Source organism: Podarcis muralis, chromosome 1, assembly GCF_964188315.1.
Source record: "Podarcis muralis chromosome 1, rPodMur119.hap1.1, whole genome shotgun sequence".
In the NCBI taxonomy this organism is placed as follows: domain Eukaryota; kingdom Metazoa; phylum Chordata; class Lepidosauria; order Squamata; family Lacertidae; genus Podarcis; species Podarcis muralis.
Genome location: NC_135655.1, coordinates 19,810,494 through 19,832,638, shown reverse-complemented (window position 1 = coordinate 19,832,638; position 22,145 = coordinate 19,810,494). Strand labels below are relative to the sequence as shown.

Below are 22,145 nucleotides of genomic sequence, written 5' to 3'. Positions count from 1 at the left end.
AGGTAACGAGCTTGAAAATGTGGCCATGTTGAAATACTGGTCTAAAGTAGCCCACTTACATATCAAGAATTAATTTAGAATCCCACAGTGGGAACAAAGCTGCGAATAATTAGCAGAATAACTTGAAACGATGTTACAAGCCAGATTGTAGTAGTGTTAGAGAATAATAATACAGTAGCACTTCGGCTTACGTTACCCTTGGGTAATGTAAGCTTCGGGTTGCGAAAGCGGCAAACCCAGAAGTGTTTAGCTGCGCATGCATGCACAGAAGCGGCCCCTCTGGTTGCAGAAACCTCGGGATTCGACTGGAGCTCCGGAACGGATCCTGTCCACAACCGGAGGTACCACTGTATCAACATTGTCTGCAAACGGGACATCTGCGTGCTGAAATCTTTGTACAGATTGTCTTACTTGGCCAGTCAAATATTAATATATTTTATCATATTGCCAAGTATATAAAACAAGACTACTTTTTTTAAAAAACAACAACATATTAGCTCTTAAAAAATATGTTTAGATCTTAGATGGTAAAGAATGGATGAATGTACATTCAAAGATGAGAGAGGAAGCAGCCTTATGCTGATTCAGACTGTTGGTCCATCTAGCTTAGCGTTGGCTATACTGACTGGCAGGGCATTCCCAGGGTTTCATGCAGGAGTCTTTTTCCAACCCTGCCTGGAAACGGCAGGAATTGAACCCAGGACTTTCTGCATGCGAAGCACATTCTGAATCACAGAGCTACATCCAGCTACTTTCCCAGAGCCAGAGCTCCTTTTTTTCTAAGCAGGATTTCTAAGTACAGAAGAGGTTAGCTGTTTTTCAATTCACAAGCTTTCAGCTTCAGGTGGGTACTGCTGCTGAAAACAATGGATGAAAGCAAAGCTCTTGCTTACTATTATTATTACAATTTGTATGCCTTCCTATACCTGTAGACCTCAGATAAAATCGCAATATACAAAACACAAAATCCTTAATAAAAGGATTCTTCAGTGTATCTGAAGAAGTGTGCATGCACACGAAAGCTCATACCAAGAACTAACTTAGTTGGTCTTTAAGGTCCTACTGGAAGGAATTTTTCCTTAATAAAAGTAAGAACAAAAACAAACCAATAATTCCCCTCCCTTTCCACAACACATTTAAAGGGGGAATTGGATGTCAATCAGCCAAAGGCCTGGTTAAAGAGGCATGTTTTCACCTGGTGCCTAAAGGTGTGTAAGGAAGGTGCCAGCCGAACGTCACTGGAGAGCCCTTGCAGAAAATGCCTGACTTCTCATGGAGGCGGCACACGAGGATGACCTCAGTGTCTGGGAAGGTGCATATGGAGAAAAACTGCCCTTGAGGCATTGCTTTCCATTATTCCATGCATGCATATCTGTTCTTTGGATCCAGGCTTTTTAAAGCAATCTTGATTCATTTTCAGATTATGAGTTGCATTGGTACGTTACAGTGGTGAGAGCAATGGCACATTGTTGCATTTCTTCTCGTAAGACAGAAGTTTTAAAAGTACAACTCTAGGGGTTGGTGTCATTCTTGTGCTGTCCACAGTCAGAGACCAATGGTAAATAAAAAATAAATAAATAAAACTAAAAAGCGTCCCATCAGGAAGTGTGGCATGGGTCACTGTGCCTCAAAGTACATGTCTTCTAAGTTTACTAGGTTCAGGATCTTGAAAATGTTGAACCCAAAGTGGTTTTGGACTTGTGCTAATGCAATGAGTGGCTCCCCATTCTTGTCATGCTGCTGAGGATGGTCTCAAAAGCAATTTGTGAGACAGCATGGGATTTTCTGTTCTAAAAGAAACCCCACTGGACAGGTGCAAATCCTTGGGTACCACTAAAGTAGCTGTTTGGATCCCAGCCATAGTAATCTCTGACACCACTTAGAAACCTCATCAATTACACACCTCTTCTCCCTGCACCATTTAATCTCCAACCAGACAGAACAGCAGCTGGGGACTCTCCATACCTCACCTCTCTATTCACTGATGACACTGGAATAATGATCCACCCTTAGAAGACCCTGAACTATGAGCGCCTGTAGGCCTGTGACCAATAGTACCATCCAAATCTTTGCAGATGTTCCACACATTCCAAAGAGATCCCATCCATCAGTTTTGAAAGACCCTGTGACAGTACATTGATGGCTCCTTTTGGATTCTTAAGAAAGTATTTTATAGTTCCCAAACTTGATCTATAAATCATCTATATATCTTTAAATTGACTATAAGACACAACTGTGAAGTTAATGCTCTGTTTTGTTTGCAGCTCCATCAAGGCGTGGTGACTTGGAAATTCTGGGTTATTGTATGATCTGTTGGCTTTGTGGTAAACTCCCTTGGGAAGACAATCTGAAAGACCCCAATTATGTCAAAGACTCCAAAATTAGGTAAAACTCTTATTTTTAATTTTCAAAAACAAATTTGTCTTATTCAAAATAGTAATCTTTCAGCTTGGCTGATAGCGAGGCCCCCAAATTCAAAATATTAGTCAGATGTATAGTTGGGGCTTGACTACCCAAAAGGAATGAGATTACTCTATTTTCCAATACTCACTTAACTGAATGAAAAGCCCTTATTTAAATAATACGATAAGGTATTCACATTGCTTGTGGGTATTCCTCATTTTACATAAAAGATGACAGGGCTGGCCCAGGACATTTTGCCACTTGAGGCAAACCCCCCCCCCCTGTCTACTCCCCAGCCCCTCCTCCTCCACACCCCTCGCTTCTGCCAGCACACTGAGGCTTCCCTGGGTGGTGCTCAAGGAGGTGCAGCAGGCGGCAGGCTGCAGGGGCGTGGCCAAGACAGTGGTGCGTGGCTGCAGTGGCAAAGGAGCAGGAGGAGGTGCCAAGCATCTGGCAGCAGTGAGCAGCAGGCACACAGCGGCACTGCTACCCACAGGAGCCTGTCACCCTGAGGCATCTGCCTGATGGGTTGGCCAGCCCTGATAGATGAACATACTGAACATGCAGCAAATGGAAAGTTTAGCTGTTGAACAAGTAGCTCACCATCCACTTTTCATCATTCTCATTGGACATATCATCCAAACTTAGGAATCTCATTACATGCACCCACCTGTGCACTGCTGTTTTTTTGTTTTGTTTTTTGCAATAGTCTGATGGGGCCTTGGTAGCCAGAAATGGCAAACAAGGGCATAGTAGTATAATCTGTTACTGCTGAAAATTTCTAGGCAATGAGTACATACTACCTACTCATCCCACATCCCTCTTAGTTTGCAACAGATTCCTGACATGATTAGCATGACCATAGTTTTATTAACGTTGGGCTCAGATCTGTTTTTGAACAAGCTGCCCTGAAATAACCTAGATGCTAAATCATTACCACAGTGTTCCTCATTTGCTAGCAGCAGCTTAGCCCTAGCTTTCGTGAATTACAGGGTAATCACCCCTCCTTGCTCTGCATAGCTGGAATGGGGAACCTGTGGGTTGGCTACAACCCACAGCGAGATTTCATCTACCTCTGTCTCAACCATCTGTGGGGAGGGAAAGGGGCTTAGCTGTTGTGCAAAGTGTGCAGTTGCAAGTCCATCCTCTGCAAGTAGATCTGCTGGTGTGGGGCCTCTTGACAGCATTCCACTGGGGAAATGTGGCCCTCAGCTCTGAAGATGTTTCCAGCCTCTTCTGTCAGTGTAATTTCAATTTGCCTATTATTTCTGCTTGAAAGTTCTGACTTTCTCTACTTTCCCAACACAGGTTGGTCTAATTAAAGGCCCCGGCTTTCCTATTTGATATACATGCATGATTCTCTGGGAATTTCATGATATAGTAACACATCCATCAAAAATATAATGCAATAATCTTTTCATTCATCCACAGTTTTGATTGCCTGTATATTTTGAGCAAATGTTACTAAATGAGATTGTACGATATTAGAAAATGAGATATTTTATTCAGTACTGAAGTATAATTTTAAAATTTAAGAGATTTGCCCCATTTTTACTCTCATCATTGTGTTGATACACACTTATTTACCTAAGGGAGAAAATTCACCCAAAATACTAGCTGCTGATCTCTTAAACATAACTTGTCTGCTTCCCCCCACCCCCGTCAGGTATACAGATAATATTGCAGACTTGATGAGTGAGTGTTTCTCTAAAAAAGATAAACCAGGTAAGAAGATTCAATTTTCATATTAACCCATAATGAAACTTTTGTAAAAAATTTTTTTACAAGAATTATAAAAAAGAATTCAAAGGGGTTTTGTTGAAACAAAAAGTGTCCAGGATCTGCTTGTTTTTGGAGAGCTTCTGGTGCTCATTTTCCAAACGAAGTTAAAACAAACCCTTGAACAACTTGCTACATATTTGTACATTTTGCATTTTGGAAATATAGTTGAGGTTGTCATGAAATTGCAGGATGAAAGGATTGGCTTGCAAGGAAATATTTTTTCTTTTTAATGCGGGGGGGGGGGGGGGGCAAAATTCACAGCTATGCAGGAGGGCAAAATTCATAGCATTCACACATAGACAACCAGTGGGATTTGGGATGCCAGAAGGATCCGGATTCTTCAGTCATAGCATGCAGCACACATGAAACATGGCTGGCTTTCAGATCATGACAATTTTTGCTTGCTGGAGAGATGTGTGTATTTGTGCCTGCAGACAAAACAAGCACTTTATGTCCAAAATACTGGAAAACGTGACATAATTTCTGGGAAGTTTAAAAACTCCTGAATGAATTGAACTTAGAAAGTGTAAGTCATTGGGCTCAAGTCTGTTTTCATTGAAATAAACACTCCTGAGCAAGACTAGTGTATTTTGTAAATGCTTCCTTCCAAAGCAAAATTGCAGGATTGTTTGTAGTGCTTTCTTACTGAAATGCTAGGATGGCTTTTTCATGACGAAGGGTGATACTCAGCGTAAGTCCTACTCTGAGTAAACCCTTGAAATCAGATTCTGCACAATAGCCATGGCTGAGCGGTAGCATAGAATTGTGTGAATTTTCTAGGTGAATCACTTTTAAAATGTGTTTGTAGTATAATTCAATCTCCTTAGACAGACACTTATTGTTTATTTCAGATGAAATAGCCAAATACATGGAAACGGTGATGTCTCTGACTTATGCTGAGAAACCACCATACGAGCAGTTACGGGAAATACTTCTTCGGGGTCTCAAGGACATTGGTCAGAAGGATGATGGTATACTGGACTTGGATGTTTCAGAGAACGGAGACATTCCAGCAAAGCCTGCACTTAAGGTCTTTATTTTTTAATTCAGATCAGTATTTAATGCCTCTTCTTTTCAGCTGGAAAGCGAGTGAGTGCTGTTGGAAATGGGTGTCACGTAGGTGAAATCCAGACTGGAAGAGGAAAGGGAACAAATGCACACTTGAGACTTGACTATATTTCATGAGCAAAAGGCTTGTTCCATCTTATTGTCACTGGCCTGAGTCCAAAGAGCTACTTTAGCCTTGCCCAAGAGCTTACACGTGCGCCACTGGGAGGTTTTTCCCCCTTCTCTTTTATGGAGACCTCTGTGCCACATCACAAACCGCTGTTGAAATGCCACTTCACACAGTGTAAGGGGCCGAAGTGGAAAAACACACATACACCCAAGTCTCCTTGGAACTCATGTGAAAGCTAGGAAAAAGCTCTTTGGATCTTGGCTGGTGTCTACCCAGAAGGTTTTCTTTTTTTGTGCATTTCAACATGGTAGATACAATTTTCACACAGGGAGTCCTTGTGTGGCTCAGGTATGGAGAACCTGTGGTCCCGCAGATAATGCTGACTACAGCTCTCACCATCTCTGAATGTTGACTGTACTGTTTGGGGCTGAGGAGAGTGGGGAGTCCAACAACATCCAGAGGGCTACAAATTCCCCATCCCTGCTATAGGCTATCAAATCTTTAATTGACATGGTAGCTGAACAGCCAGAGAGACTGTTCTACAGATAAACCACCAGATGCGTTATTCCTGTAATGGCATGTAAACCAAGCATTCAGTCTACAGTGGTACCTCGGGTTAAGAACTTAATTCGTTCTGGAGGTCCATTCTTAACCTGAAACTGTTATTAACCTGAAGCACCACTTTAGCTAATGGGGCCTCCAGCTGCCGCCGCCGCTGCTGCCGCACGATTTCTGTTCTCATCCTGAAGCAAAGTTATTAACCCGAGGTACTATTTCTGGGTTAGCGGAGTCTGTAACCTGAAGCGTATGTAACCCGAGGTACCACTGTAATATCCAATATTTAACTTACCAGAATTTTATCCATAAGCTTGGTATTGGACACCAGGCTATTTGATCAGAATATAATTACTGAGTACTAGCATAATGCTGTTCATGAACAGTAATTAAAAAGATTAGAAGTGGGATTTTGGGTTTGTCGTAGTGATACATTTCTGTGATGGATATTTACTTGGTTGTATCCCATGGGTAAAACATTGATGCACCAAATGTGTGTATTTCAATATTTTTCGTATGAACTCTGTATAAATGCTGATTTTAATTCCTGTAGTTCTGAACAGAACTCTTATCTACAAGTGTGTGTGTGTGTGTGTGTGAGAGAGAGAGAGAGAGAGAGAGAGAGGCAGAGAAAGAAAGAGAGGTCAGTTCCTTCTTTTCCTTTTTAGAGTCCATCTCTTTGCAAAAGCATATTTGACTGCTTTGTTATTCATAAACAGGAAAAACCTTCAGCGAATATATGTATTGACAGAGATGTCATGAAATGACATTATTTATGATTCAAGTGTAAGATTTATTTGAAGGCTGCTGTGTATGTACAGGAATCAGCACCCACAGCTCAAGATGATGATGTACTGATAGTTGAGACTGAGGAAGGTTTTTCAGCTAATGCTGATGACCCAGAAAGCAAGAAGCTGGATAAGCAAGAAGCTGGATAAGAAGGAAAGCATTGGCACCAAACAGCTGCGCTCAGAGCAACCTACTGAAGAGAAGGATGAAGTGATAGTACTAGACTGAGTGCTGGAATGCTTCAACCAATGGGATGTGCCAATAGGATGGTGGTTCGGGTGTGCCATTTCTCAGGGTGTGGCTGCTGTCATGAGCTGACAGCTACTAGGAGTCACAAGTGGGAGCTGAGTGCAGGGTAGGGACCAAAAGTCAACAACCTACAACAGGAGCATGACATGTCTGCTACCAGAAGTACTGCTCCTCCTCTAACACCCCATACACCCTGTCAGCTTCTGTCAACCTAGCAGTTCGAAAGCATACCAGCGCAAGTAGATAAATAGGTGCCGCTGCGGTGGGAAGGTAAATGGTGTTTCTGTGCACTCTGGTTTCCATCACGGTGTCCCGTTGCGCCAGAAGCAGTTTAGTCATGCTGGCCACATGACCCGGAAAGCTGTCTGTGGACAAACGCTGGCTCCCTCAGCCAGAAGCGAGATGAGCGCCACACCCCATAGCTAGGTTTGACTGGACTAAACCATCCAGGGGTTTACTGCAAAACAATATTGATTTGTCGGCTAGTACAGCCTGAAATATATATAGGAATAGTCATAGCAGTAATTGTGGAACAGTATACAACAGTATTGTATAGTGAAGTCTTGTCACCAGGAAGCACTGTCTACAATGTTCATTAGTATACTTGAAATTAATAGATCGTGCTTGACATGTTGACTGGTGTAGCCTATATGTTTAAAAGCTAGAGTTTCTTAATCTTTCAGTCGAACCATATTTTAACGAAGAGGAGTGAAATTTGAACTGGACTAAAAAATGGATAGTTTAGAGAAGAAGCTGTTATCTTTCCATTCCGTTCACATAACGTATGTTCCGGAACAAGAAATCATTATTCCAGAGACTTCAAGGGAATATTGCTAAGGACAGGCAATCAATTGGCTTCTGCTGCCTGAGCCAAACAATAGCAGAAGCTATACCCTAGCACATCTCTATGAAATGCATTAAAATGTTGAAAGCAAATACTGCATTTGGATTTGTGTGGGCCTGACTTACTGCACTGGATGTTTTGCTGCACTAGTGCAGCAGTTGTGCATAGCCCATCTCGTAGCAGTGCTGTAAGACCCTTTTCATCTGATACTACCAATTCCCTGCAACAGAAGGGCGGGATATAAATCTACCTAAATAAATATCTGGGACCCATCACTTTTTGAGTCTCTTTCAGTGTAAATTGATGTGATTGCTCTTGCAATGAAACAGGCAGTTGGAGAATAAAGCCTCAATCAAACAAGAATTAATCTTAGCTGGTGACTCTCTTCTCATCCCCCTCAACCCCCACCCTGGCAATTGATTTTTGTCTATGATTCAGGTTGTTAGCCTATTGATGTTTAGTTAATTGAAGCTATAAGTTGCACTGAAGTAATTGGTCTTGCTTCCAAGTAAATATCTTTGGGATCATTTTGTTGATCTTTCCCTCTAAGTTGACTTTAAATACAGGTGATGGTTGTATGGTATTTGTAAGTTTCCTTTCCCTTTCCCCAAACTGGGAAATTGTATTCTGAAAGATAATCTTCAAATGCCTTGCCTGAATCGAGAGCTGTATATAGATTTAAAAAGCGTTCTCTGTGCTGAGGATCTTTGAAAGGGAAGTGCTCTGATTTACAATTCAGGTAAAAAAGCCACACTTTAGTTAATTGAACCAATTAATATATTAATGCACTCAGCTCTACTCTCTCTAGAATTGTTCAATTGGTTTATCTTGGCATTTAGCTTTGTGGGAATCGTGAATCCAATCAGCATTCACTTGTTTGGTATGGTAACGTATCCGTAAGTGGGTGGGAGAATTGCACATAATGTAGTTGAATGGATTCATAGTCTAGCTGTTAGTTTTGGACTAGGACCGTTCATAGTATAATGGTTAGTTTTGAACTAGGATCTTGACGATCAGGGTTCAAATCCCCACTTGCCAGTGACTGTCTTCCAGCCTAACCCACCTCACAAGGTTGTTGTGAAGATGAAAAAGAGGGGAGGAGGAAAAACTCGCGGAGAAAATGCAGGATCTAAATGTAATGAATGAATGACAATAAAAATATACACAAACCTAAAACATTTTTTTTCTTCCTAACTCTTTTTAGAATAGATGTGCCATGCTTCACAGCAGCACTGGGTTAAAAAATAGAGATAATCTCTTGAAGAGCTGATGAATATTTATTCACTTTTAGAGATTTGTACTGTGCTGATCATCAAATTCCCAAGATGGCTTACGGAAAGGTCATATGACATTAAAACTAAAACAGGAAGACACCACTGTGTAGCTGGCAAAGTACAGTTGTAATGTGATCACAGCTCTCAGTCCCAGTTAATAGTGCTGGAGGTAGAACACAGCCATCATTATACTATTAGCCTTACATCTCCATAAACTTGTCCCAAACTCAGATAGCTTATCCAGAAGAATGCCATTTCAGAGGTCAAGAACCAACAGGATGTAACAAGGTAGGCTAAAAATACTTTCCATTCACGCTTTGCCAGGTTGCCAACTTTATTACAAAACAAAGACTCGTAGCTATAAATAAAAAGTTGGTCATTAACATAGTTTGCTTTGCACCTTTTCTTTCCTTGCTCTCCTTTTTGAGAATTTATAGGATCAACATCTTGGCACGCAGCCTTGCCATCCTAGGAACTAGGACCTCTTTTTCTGAGTGAAAACTCATATTCTAAAAGAGCCTGCTGATCACATGAGCACACTATTATGCCTGCAGGCTGTGTTAGCCATTTCATAATTGATTCATTAGTTTACTTTTGATTGGCGTGTGAGATCGACATGATCCTTGCAAAGGACAGTGTATGAAGGGACTTTCAGCATTTAGCAGTTGTCTCGACTGGATTTCAAAGTGCTTGATCTGAATTTTGTTCCTAGCTCAGTACGGATTTTTACACTTCTCATTCTGGGGTTTATCCACACACACCTTTCCCCTGCTCTTTCCAGGCACAGTCTGCATCATCCCCGCTTTTTTTTTTTTTTTTTTTTGCTGCAGAGCCCTCCCCACAAAAACCCGAATTAACGTTTGTTCCAATTCAGCTTTAAATAGTGTGTTTTCATGGGGGAAGATCCAGAGCAAAGAAAAAGGGGGCTTGGACAGGGAGATTTAAAGTGCGGAAGTGTGGCTGGAAAGAGCAGGGCAAAGGATAAGCGTGGATAAACTCTCTCTCAGAAGCTTAGTTTCCTAGAAGAAAAATTCTAGAGTAGAAGCGTTTTGTCCTGTTTCTGACTGGTAAAAAATAACTTTCAGTTAATCTGACTAAATGATCATAGTATTCTGAATTATGAAGTACTTCCAGTAAACACTTGTCATTATCAAGTCAAACAGCATTTATAGGTGGAAAAATACACTTTGCTTATTGTTATAATACTACTTTCCAGAAGAGACAGACTGTTATACGCGTCAGGGGAAGGAAGGATTGATAAATCTAACAGCACTTAAAAAAAAAAAAAAAGCAAACAAAGAATTATAGAGTTGGAAGGGACCCTGAGAGTCAACTAGTTCAACCCCCTGCAATGCAGGAATCTTTGGTAATGCATGACTATTTTTGGAATAGAGGAGAAAGTGTTGGAAGCAGCTAACATCGCATAACGCTAAGTTTCCAAAGTCTTGATGTTAATCCCTCTTGTCCCATCAATCCCACTGATGAGCCATGTGTGGTCACTCAGACTCTCCTGCAAGGATATTCGTGGGCTGTAGTAATTGAAATTGATCCAATTCAGTTGGACCAGATGGTACTTTGTTTGCCTCCTCAGCATGGTGTCGAATTGCATGCAACTCCTGAGTGTCAAAGTGGCTTCTAAAAGTATCACCTCGGGCTTCCTTGCATGGCAGTATTTTATGCTAAGCATAGTTGCCTCCAAACCCAAAGCTGGACCTATTGCTAGATTGGAAGAGGGAGGAGTGTGTGAAGTTAATAAAGTTAATAAGCATTTTCAGTCTAACTTTGGTTAGAAGATGAGACAGTCTTGCATATTAATTGGACCTCAGACAACTCTAAGATGAGCTGTTGTTCTGTTGTTCTCCCTTCCTAAAAATGAAATTCAGTTGCTCTTCTGCTATATCATAATTTGCATCCTAAACACACTTATTAGGGAGTAAGCTCCACTGATCACAGTGGGACATGCATCTTGAGTAAGTATGCATATAGCATGGTAGGCTTCTCAAATGTTAAACTGTTGGGTGAACTTTAATCCAGTTTGTGCTAGGGTATATATGACATATCAGAATGGCCAGCATTGTGAAACAGCGGCAACATCTGCTGCCTACCTTAATTGAAATTCTTTCGCGCTAAGAGATCTACATTTTTTCCTCTACTATAAATTTTAAAATGATTCTAGTTCTGCGATGTATTAATGAGCCATTGTTTCCAACTTGGCTTGAATCTAATTCACTTTCATATGTAATGGATGATGTTACTTTAATATTTGCATGGGTTCCGTTAGCTCCTGCTGAAAGAGAAGTTATCCTCATTGTGGTGCAGGGAAAGCATCCATTATTGTTCCTGTAAACTACTCAAGCCGTGGGGCATGTCTTATGCTCGGTGATGGGCCCATTGATGGCACTCGATAACTGTTAGGAAACATTTGAAGTGAAATAAATATGAATTAGTGATTCATAGTTTGCCTTGCACTCTGCATCAAACATGGGTGTTGCCTCTGTCAGAGAATGATGCCTGACTTCTCTTGCCATGTAACTCACTTGCATCAAGATTAAGAAATCCCTTTTTTTATTGAATAAGCTTGGAAACAAGATAAATGTCCTTTTGCTTTTTGTGGGGGAAGTATTGGATATCTGTTTTCACAATGAGCCTTTTAAAAATCTCTCCTCGGTGCAACCAGGAGGAATGCGTTTATATCCTGAATATAAAAGCAATACAGTGGTGAAATATTCCTCCTTAATTTTGGTCAGAACGAACAAAAGTGTCTGTGTTTATTCCTGCCTAATGCATCACAAATCTGCTGACATGCTAACCTTGGAGTCTTGGTTGGCGTTAATCAGGCCTGTGCACCGGCAGGAAAGATGTACCTAATGCACTCCATCAGTGCAGTTTGCATATGGAAGTTCTCACAGGGGAGCTGCCCTGTGCCAGCTGAGGGTTACCTGCCCACTGCAGTTATTGTATGTAATTATCGAACCAATCTGTTCAGCCCAGCAGGGTTTAGATGGTAATCATGAAGCAACACTTTGGAAAGATGTAATGCACTCTCCCCTTCTCTCATCAGCTATGTGAGGTTGCAACCACTTCAGCAGCTATTTCAGTAAAGCTACACGTTTGTCAAACTTACCCCCCCAAAAGCAGGCTGAACTTTCGCAGTTATTTTTATGCTTATGGGTGAAGATGTGTTTGTGTGTCTGGCAAAACGTACTGGCTTGTCGACATTCATTGCAAAAAAAAAAAGGGGGGGGGGGAGAGGAGGTGATGGGAAAAGAGAGGTACCCGATTTATTTTAAAGTATTTTGCATGCTCTGTTTTTAGAATATGTCTAACCTGATGTATCTTTGGTTGAGAACCAGGTCTTCCCATAGGGTGATGTGGCAAGGGGGTGGGGAGAGATAAAGGAGAGACATTTTTTCAGGCTCAGTTCCCATGATGAGGAAGGAGGGAATCTGTCTCTTTCTGATCCGTGTCACTTGAGCATGTTCCCCACACGATTAAGTTCTCTTTCTGCATTAATTTGCATTTAAAAATAAAAAAGAAAGAAATCCTTAAAAATATTAAATGTATGCATTTTCTCTCAAAACGTGTTCTTAACACATACTTTGAATTAGCCGAGAACTGTGTCATGCCATTTGGAGAAATGTGAATTCAGGTGCATAGCAAAGTTCCAATGCACATACTGTATATGTCCGAGAGGTGCAGATCTGCTCATTTTGTATAGCAATTTGCAAAAATCAGAGTTCTTGTGCATTCCTAGCTGATGCTGTCCACATATTCTAAAAATTGTGTAGTTTGTCCCCTCTGATCTGAAAGACAAGAAACTTTAAAATAAACATTTGAGCTCAGTTACTCAGGAATCCCACAAAGTTCATTTTCTAGTCTGTGGCTGGCGGAATACCCTTGTCTCTGAATGCAATCCACATGCATTTTAATGATACAGCATTTGATGTATTATACCTCATGATTGCAACTACAATCTTGTTCTCCAACAGACTATGGGTTTGCATAGGAACCTCATTTAAAAAAACCAAAAGCTTTCAAAATGAGGGAATGAAAACCATGGTGTGTTAATTATGACAAAATACTATTCCTCTTACGGGCTTTTGATCTGGTTACTCACACAAGGGCAAAGATGGAGAAACATGCCAAACAGTTTACTACAGTGCACCATCATTTTGTGATTTAACTTGTCTGCAAGCACTTTTCTGCTTTGTATAAAGTGTGGCTTTGTTTCTTGTTTTGTTTTGTTCGGGGATAGACGAAAAGAAAAGCAGCTGCTGCACCAGGGCCAGCCTCTACTGATGAAGACAACGGCGAAACAGCTGTAGAAGATGCGAAAAACATCAAAAGAAGAAGACGTGCTACCTCTAGTAAGTACCCCATTGGTATTTGTCATAGATCTTTCATTTTGCTGAAAATAAAAAAGCATTAAGTTTTGCAATAAATGTCACTCTTTTATACTGGGCAACCTGGGGAATGTAAGGTTGTCAGTTGTCTATCTGCAGCAAACGTGAAATATGCTTTTGGCCCAACATATAAAACAGATGGTTGTGGTTGGTTGTAGTCCCCAGCCCCTTTCCCCGCCTTTTATTTTCCTCTCTGTTCTCATTTTCATCCTCCCCTATCTTGTCCAATTCACTGTCAGGAAGTGCTCGCTCCCCAGGACCAATTCATCACAGCAGGTTACAGCCAGAGGCTAGCAGCAGCCGCCGCAGCCGCCGCCGTATTCAACAGTGAGTGGAGCTACTTTAAGGAAAGGGAGTTATCCAGATAGACTGAAAAAGAACCTTGGTGCTGCTTTGGCATAATTGGTAGCTTACGACCCAGGCTATGTGCAGCAGCAGAACTTTTGAAAGCAAGACTTACCAGCCCTGTCAACCAAGATCTTTTTAGCAGGAAATGCCAGAGGTTAGATGTTGGAGCCCACACACCTTCCGCCACTGAGCCTATCCCTAAGAGACAGGCATCAGTGCAGGTGATACTCTTTCCAAGTGAAGATGCATGGTGTATGCATAACTCAATGGACTCGACTTCCACCCAGTCGGTTACTCTTATCCAGCCTGGTATCGCCTGCTCTGGGACGGATGAAATCCATTGCTTGGTTTTTGTGTGTGTTTGGTTTTTTAAAAAATTGTTTGGAACTTTTAATTTTTTTATTTTGAGCTTTTATTAACACGTGGAAATGTGTTAAGAGGAAAACCCAGCTTTAAAATGAATCTGTTACCTTCTGTTAAACATGAAACTGTTATAATTAAGTTGTTTAGCTTAATTTGGGGTGGTGGTGGTATGGGGGTCAGAGAAGTGAATTTTTTAAAAAAAGCTTTCAAAAGCTTTATGCTTGGTTATTTTTGGGGTGGCGGAGGTACTTCAGAGGAATGGAATTCCTTGATCCCCATATAAACTGACCCAGACTCTGTGATGATCGTCTGAGGTCCTTTTTCGTGTGCCTCCTCCATGAGAGGTCCAGAGGGTGGCAACATGAGAACGGGCCTTTTCAGCAGTGGATCCCTGTTGGTGGAATAATAATAATAATAATAATAATAATAATAATAATAATAATAATAATAGATCATATTATTTATAGCCTGTCCTTCTGGCAGGGCTTCCTCAGCCACTCTGGGCAGCTCCCAACAGAATATTCAAAACACAATGAAACATCAGACATTAAAAACTTCCCTAAACAGGGCTGCCTTCAGATGCCTTCTAAAAGTCAGGTAGCTGTTTATTTCCTTGACATCTGCTGGGAGGGCGCCATCAAGTGTGTGAAGTGAAGTTGTTTAGGGTGTGAAACATAGGCAAGGGAAGGATTTGGCATTCCTCTCCACCCTGCTCCTGCTGTGCTTTAAACAGCCACCCCACTTGTCCTGCTTTATGGGAAATCAGTGTGAAGAGTGTGTGGCTTCAGCATTTTCCACCTTTGCAATTAAGCGGTGTATAAATAAATCCATTAATAACAATGTCTTGGCCTTGAAGCTCCGCAAGTGTGTGAATTGCTAGCAGAGCGAAAGATTCATGAGCTTGTGCCTCTGGACCCTGCAAGACGTAAGCGAGAAGGAAGAGAATTAATGAGGAAAAAGGAGAAACAGAGAGGTGACATGCAGAAAGAAGAATATGTATGCTCTGGGGTAGAGAGAGAATTAAGAGAGGGGGTTTAGAGAGGTTCTTTAGCAGTGTAGAAGGTAGAGACAGTACAAGGTATAGGTTGCAGAGAAAAGGGGTTTAACGCAAAGAAAACCTTTGTGAAAGAAAAATGCTTTTGCATGGTTAGTGTAGTGATATGGCCTTCTTGAGCTGGTAAATGTAAAGCTGTCTCTCAAAGTGACTGGCGTGCTCCTTTTACTACTTTGGAGTGCTGGTAATGGGGCAGGGGAGAGGAGAGTTTAGATGGGGAGGGAATTTCCAAGTATGTCTTCCACTAGATTACCCTTGTCCACACGATGTACAGCACTTGAAACTATGTGAAACTTGCTTCTCTACATAACAGATGCAACCTGTTTGTTAGCATATACTGCTCATCCATACATGCAGTGGCTTGTATCCAGTTTGACCAGCACTGAAGTCTTAACTTGCAAGTGTTCCATTTTTATGCACCTGAATGCACGTTCTTTCAGTGCCATTCCGCTTTTCAAGCCTGAATTGGGCCCTCAGTGTCCAGGGCCTCTAATCCATTATTAGCCTTCCTCAGTCAGAGACCCCACACACTATCTGGTCTGTTTTTTCCTCTTAAGCTGTTGGCTAATCTCTCAGTGTAGGATTTCCCAGCCATATGATGTATATTTTCCATGGTGTTTCTCCAGCAATACAACTTTGCACAGCTGCAATTTCTTTATTTTCTGTTCCCAGTAACAAACCAATCATGTGGTGTTGAGAATTGGTCTTGGTACCTCATCTCCTGTTTTAAATTTCTTGAAATATGGCTGGCATTTCTCCCATGTATCCTTTTCAGATGTCTGAGGTTGCAGTGGGAATTTCAACATAAAAGTGTGTGGTGCTCCTTCTCAGGTCCAGCCATCCTTAATCCAGGATGCTGTGTCCCATTTCGCTTTCCCCTCAATTTCCATTCCCTCCCTCCCAAGAGCCAATTGGCATTCCTTGTCTACCAAGCAAAGTCAGTCATCACTGGGCTCCTGCATTTGAGATCTCCCAGATTATTATTATTTTTTGTACTTCTGAACACCTTGGAGTTACTCCAAGCCTGCCGATGTCTCATAATTTTGTGTGGATGGTGTCCTTTTGGCAACATGAGGATCCGACATCAGGTCAGGATAAGGAGTTTGCTGTTAATATATGTGAGCTTGGCCTTCAATTGAGGTGGAGGCAATTGTTAGTGGGAAGTACAAGATTTTGACTTTTCATAGTGCATGACATCCGTTCCGGATGTCCGTTCGTAACCGGAAACTGTTCTTAACCTGAGGCGAGCTTTCAGCAATGGGGCATCCTATTGCGTGTGCGCCTCTGGCGCACAATTTCCACTTGCACCCTGGGGCAAAGGTTGCAACCAGGAGCAGCTACTTCCAGGTTAGCGGAGCTCATAACCTGACACATGTGCAACCAGAAGCATTCGCAACCAGGGTTAAGTACTTAATTCGTTCCGGAGGTCCGTTCTTAACCTGAAACTGTTCTTAACCTGAAGCACCACTTTAGCTAATGGGGCCTCCCACTGCTGCTGCACCGCCGGAGCCCGATTTCTGTTCTTATCCTGAAGCACTATTTCTGGGTTAGCGGAGTGTGTAACCTGAAGCCTATGCAACCCGAGGTACCACTGTAGTTTTATTATTTATACCCCACCCATCTAGCTCAGTTTCCCCAGCCACTCTGGGTGGCTTACAGCACATATAAAAACATAATAAATAGCTGAGATTGTAGAATTGTAGAGTTGGGAGGGACACCAAGGGTCATCTAGTCCAACTCCCTGCAATGCAGGAATATGAGCTACAGCATCCATGACAGATGGCCATCCAACCTTTGCTTAAAAACCTCCAAGGAAGGAGAGTCCACAACCTTCCGAGGGAGACTGTTCCAGCTCTTACTATATACTAGAGATGTTTGCCTACTACTCCCTAGTTAAAGCTGCATGAGTGCTTATATGCTTCTTTATCTTTTTTTTTTTTTTTTGTACTGAGAAACATTAGTTGTTTCTGGACCTTGCCTTCTGTGTCCTCCTTAGAAATATAAAATCTCCCCAATTCATTTCCCTTTGTTTAACTTTCACTGTTGGATGTGAAGCTGATTTGCTCATTTTCGAGCAAGTTTGGATATGAGGATGATAGGAGTAGCAGAAGGGAGAACTGACTGCACTCTACTTAACTGGCACATGGATCTCATTTGCAGTCATATTTGTGCCCTGAAAAGTCTTGGAATACACAGATCAGATCTGACAGCAGGCAAGGTGAGAGATCTCTGTGTTTTCAAAGTGATTTAGGCAATGAAATATCAGCGAGAACAACCAATGCAAGAATCACCTATGCTCCTTCTTTACCTGCTAAGGCACCACTGTCCAAAACAGCCCTTGCTTTACCCCAAATGTATTTCCCGCACTGGAGCATCAATTTCTCACAGAGAGGGACTTACACGCTTGCAAATATATATTGAGGATTCATTGTCGTCAGCCAAACACCTCTTTTCTCCCTGCCCTACCTGCAACTCAGATTTCTAAACAATCGTGGGGTATTTTTATTGATCTCTGAAGACATAAGACGAGCGGCTGGGAGGGAAGGGGTGCTGCAACAACAGCAAATAAAGAACTCGGTGTGTGAACACCTATGTATACAGCTGCAGGTCCCCGGCTGTGGATCTGCTGTGAGACCATTCTACATGCAATTACAGTGTTATTACCAATATTACAGTACAGGAGCATACATGGAAAGTATTTATTTTAGAGGTGGGGTTCATGCAAAGATAGGGGGCTAACCTGAGGCACCTCCCTCCTCACTTGAAGCTGGAATTTATTTATTTCCCACCTTTTTATCCTTCCCCTCCCTAATCCCCGGGCCTTGGCAGCTCCTGTGGATGCTTGGGGAAATGCTCTTGGTGTCAGGACTGTAGGAAGTGAACACTCCCCAAGCATCGCTGCTAACCACTGGACTCAGGAATAGAGGAAAGGACCCGTTGTGTGCCTAAGAGCTGCCTTCACATAGTCCTCTCCTTTGGCAGTGTAGACACACAGGGATCACTATCCAGGAATCTTAACAGGGGCCAGATGAAATCGCATAGAGGACTAGGTACTGCCCGTAGGCTGCCTTTTCAGACTAGTTAGTTTGTATAGCTCGAAATACTATAAACTACTTCTACGATTTTTACTGCTATAAATTAATTTTGTGGGGTTCAAGAGTGTCCTAAAGCTGATGTGAGCAGGTTGCGTTTCCTTCCCTTTTTAAATTTTTTTTTATGTCTGGTCTAAATCAGTAGCAAATTCACGTGGGTTTTCCTTTGTTAATATAAAACGTTCTGATTATATCCTGACCACTTTACCGTAGTCGTTATTTCTAACCTCTAAATTGTTTTTGTTTTTAACAACTATAGAGGCAGGAGCCACGAAACCCAAGGCACTGAAGACCGCTCCCAAAGCCAAGAAAACCTTGACCCCCAGGAAGAGGACCCAGAAATAGGAAAGTCTAAATGATGAGTGCTTGCTGCTTTTTACTAGTTACTGTTCTTTTTCCAGTAATCATGGGCTTTCCCCTTTTTCTGTATGTGTTTAGCCTATAGGCAGTCACAATGCGGCACTGCATTATGTAGCTGGAACTGGAAAAGGGGTATTTTAAGTTTTTTATGTACAGTTTTAATACTAGTGCAGAAGTTTTCAAAAATCTTGAATGGCTGTTTTTGCACCTGCTCATTTAACTGTTTAGTATGTCAAACTTGAATAAAAATAAAGTCCCAATTCTGGTCTCTGTTTAAATGAAACCTGAGGTTGAAGTGGAAGTGTGTTCGGGTGCAAGCTGCGTTGGGATCCAGGTGCTGTACATGCAAGATAAATGTGCTTCCGACTGGGGTGCAATTGCAATTGCTAGCTCAAGAAAAGACTGGCAATATGCATTTATTTAGGGTAACTTATGTGCTGTTGTTCACAGCAAAACAAGAACAAAAATACAGAGGTCAAAACTGCAACCCGTAAAACAAACAGAAGACCTACTAGTACCTCCCACGCACGGTAAAAAACCAAAACAAACTAAAAAAAATAATTGGAAGAACTGATAAATTTATTTTTGGAGGAGTTATTGTTTGGCTTGTTGATATGTTTTGTGTTTTTGTACTGTAAAGTGCCCCATGTTCCTCTGATGAAGGGTGGTATAACAACAACAACAATGTCCCATTAAGGCCCCATCTGCACCATACATTTAAAGCAGTATCATACCACGTTTAGTGGTTATGGCTGCCACTACAAGACGCTGGACACTGCAGTTATGGGGGCTGAGAGTGGTTAGCAGACCCCTATTCCCCTCACAGAGCTACAGTTCTCAAGGTGGTTTAGGAGTCAATCCCTCTTGCAAGGGAACTCTGATTCTGGCCCTCTGATTCTAACCCTTCCCCAGCTCTTATTCTCCTTGGGTGTTTTCTCCTGGCTGGAGTGTGCCCTTGATCTCCGTTGGTGCCTTGTGGTTTCCTGTGTGTGTCTCTAAACTAGCCTACTGGGCAAAGAAAAAAATTGCAGCTCTTGCTTCTGCCATTTTTGCCTCTGGCCCTGCACATCACTGGCATGTGGCCCCTGGAAGATTACTCAGGTGGGAATGCAGCGCGCAGTCTCCGAAAGGTTCCCTGCCCCTGATGTACATACTTACATGGCTGGGGCTATACTAACAGCAGGTGTGACAAATCTGTGCCAAAGGAGTTTTCAGTTTAAGCCACAGAAGAAGTTTGTGTGGTGGGGAGCAGACCAAGGCCAGAATGAGCAGGAAGGATATGCAGTCATTTCAATCCCAGGCACTTTAGTTTGGTCCATTTTGGTATTCGTTCTTCCTAAGCGTCCCTGGAAAGGCCGAGGTCCAGGAATGGAGCTGAAGGAATTAATGGAGCTTGTTTGCATGAAAGTGTCTCTGGGAAGCAGTTCCAGGCCGAAGGGGCAGCCAGAGAGTAAGTGAGGACTGACATTCGGGAGCAGGGCTTGGAGTGACTTGAGGATGGCAGAACTGACCAAGGGAAGTTTCCAAAAATGGATGTCCTCAGATCCAAGAGTGGAGAGATGGAGGGAGATAAGGCAATTGTGGGTTTTTTTTGGAAAGCAAGAAGTTTGTTTGCCCAACGAAAACCCCACGGCGTTAAGGAGGTGTTCCTTAGGAACTGCTGCCTGGTGTTTTAAAGAACCAGGGAGAAGATAGGAAGCGCATTGCTATGACGACATGGTTAAAAAGTATTGCCCTATCCTGTTGTCTGTAGGGTGGGAGGGAGCAGAAGGAGGGTGGCAGCACTTGGGGCGTCCTGATTTGAATGTAAAGTCCCTTACACAAAGGAAGCAAGCTTCCTTATAGACTGCATTTACTGCTCTTGATGACTCCAGTTGTGTGTAAATATTAGAAAACAGCAGGGTCCTGCATTCCAAGAATCACTTGAGCACTGCCATGAAGACAAGAGTCCTTACCGGTATTGTAGTCATACTCCCGAGCTCTCCTGCTGTTTCTAATCTGTGCGCACAGCCGTGAAAAAACCGGACTGACATTTACAGGCACAGCAGGGAGACACTTGAGTCGGGAATGTTAAAGACTCCACTACCTACGTGGGGTTCCCCCTCCCCCATCTTCTCTCCCCCACCCCTTTCAAAGTAGCCACCATACATGATAAATCTTCACAGGAGAACTAGTATGCACTTCAGCTGATGGTGTAATGAGGGTATTGATAATGAATCGTACAACACTTCGTGGTGCCAAAACATTCAGCAGGCAGATCCCTGTGTACTTTGGTCCCCTCCCTCTCTAATCTAAAATATCTGGAGGGGAGACTTTGATTTAATTATAGGCATAAGGAGTTGGGTTCTGTCCTTTCCCTCTCTCTTAAAACACACACACACACACACCCAATACTCTGCTGGTTTGATGGTTTCATTTTCTCTCTCTCTGCTCCCATTCCCCTAGTAATAATTCTTAAATGAGTGCGTGTATATATAATCTCTTAAGAATCTGACAGCCTAGAATTGAATAGCTTTGGCAGCCCATCCCTGCCGATACTCTAACATGGTTTGCCCCCCAAAGCTGCCAGATTTGGGATGCCATAACACAGTAATATAATTAAGGGTTGGGTTTTTTTTGGTGGTGGTGGTAGTGGGGAGGGGGTTTCACATTGTCTGCTTGACTTCTCAGTTAAGAATTCCGCTTCCCTTTGGGAATAAGACTAGACAGACTGTCATTTGCTATTACTAATTCTGCTTAGCATTATCACCGGAGCTCTTTTTCTTTCTCTCTCTTATTTTTTTTTTGTTTGTAATTAGCTGTCTTAGTTGGCTCTTAAATTTTAATAGCCAATTGAAGCTACGTTTTAGCCAAGTTCCATATCTAAATTGTATTCAGTCCATTAAGAAAGTTGGTTAAAAGGCTATTAAAGCAAAAAGCCAATATATGGCAGCCAGTGCTTATGTTTGCAGCTCTCGCAATGCCAGACTTCAGTAGAAAATTTGGAAGGGATGCCTTCCACGTTGCTCTGAGTGGGAAACACATAGAGGCCAAATTCTCACCACATGTCTAAAGCACTATTATACCATTTTAAGCAGTCATGGTTTTCACCAAAAAATCCTGGGAATGATGGTCCTGAAAGTTTTTAGTAGATCACAGAGCTACAGTTCCCTGGGAGGAGGGCTTGATTGTTAAACCACCCTGGGAATTGTAGCTCTGTGAGGGCAACAGCGTTCTCTACCAACTCTCTGCATCCTTAACAAACTACAGTTCCAAGAATTCTTTGCAGGAAGGCCATGATTGTTAAAGAGGTATAATAGTGCTTTAAATATATGGTGCAGATGTGGCCAGAGAGTCCACAGGCTTAGTCTGTAATCCCATGCATATGTACCTGGGAGTAAGTCCCAATAAACACAGTGGAACTTGCTTGCAAGTATAAGCATGCAAAGGATTGCATGGATAAGTGAATGGAG

The 22,145-nt window shown here is 42.2% G+C and overlaps 1 protein-coding gene across 5 annotated transcripts in view; it reads left to right on the top strand.

The window, feature by feature from the left end:
• VRK1 (VRK serine/threonine kinase 1) overlaps positions 1 to 18,953 on the top strand; it is a 44,498-nt gene extending 25,545 nt beyond the window's left edge. For 4 of the 5 annotated variants that reach the window (XM_077924265.1, XM_077924279.1, XM_077924271.1 and 1 more), the window contains exons 9-14: positions 2,265 to 2,385; positions 4,070 to 4,128; positions 5,037 to 5,215; positions 13,329 to 13,440; positions 13,716 to 13,803; positions 18,593 to 18,953. In XM_077924265.1, coding sequence (XP_077780391.1) covers positions 2,265 to 2,385; positions 4,070 to 4,128; positions 5,037 to 5,215; positions 13,329 to 13,440; positions 13,716 to 13,803; positions 18,593 to 18,692 — 659 coding nt within the window. In that variant the 3' untranslated portion in view covers positions 18,693 to 18,953. The remainder of the gene's footprint in view (positions 1 to 2,264; positions 2,386 to 4,069; positions 4,129 to 5,036; positions 5,216 to 13,328; positions 13,441 to 13,715; positions 13,804 to 18,592) is intronic. The other variant, XM_077924287.1, reaches the window with a different exon arrangement.
• Positions 18,954 to 22,145: the final 3,192 nt, after the last annotated feature.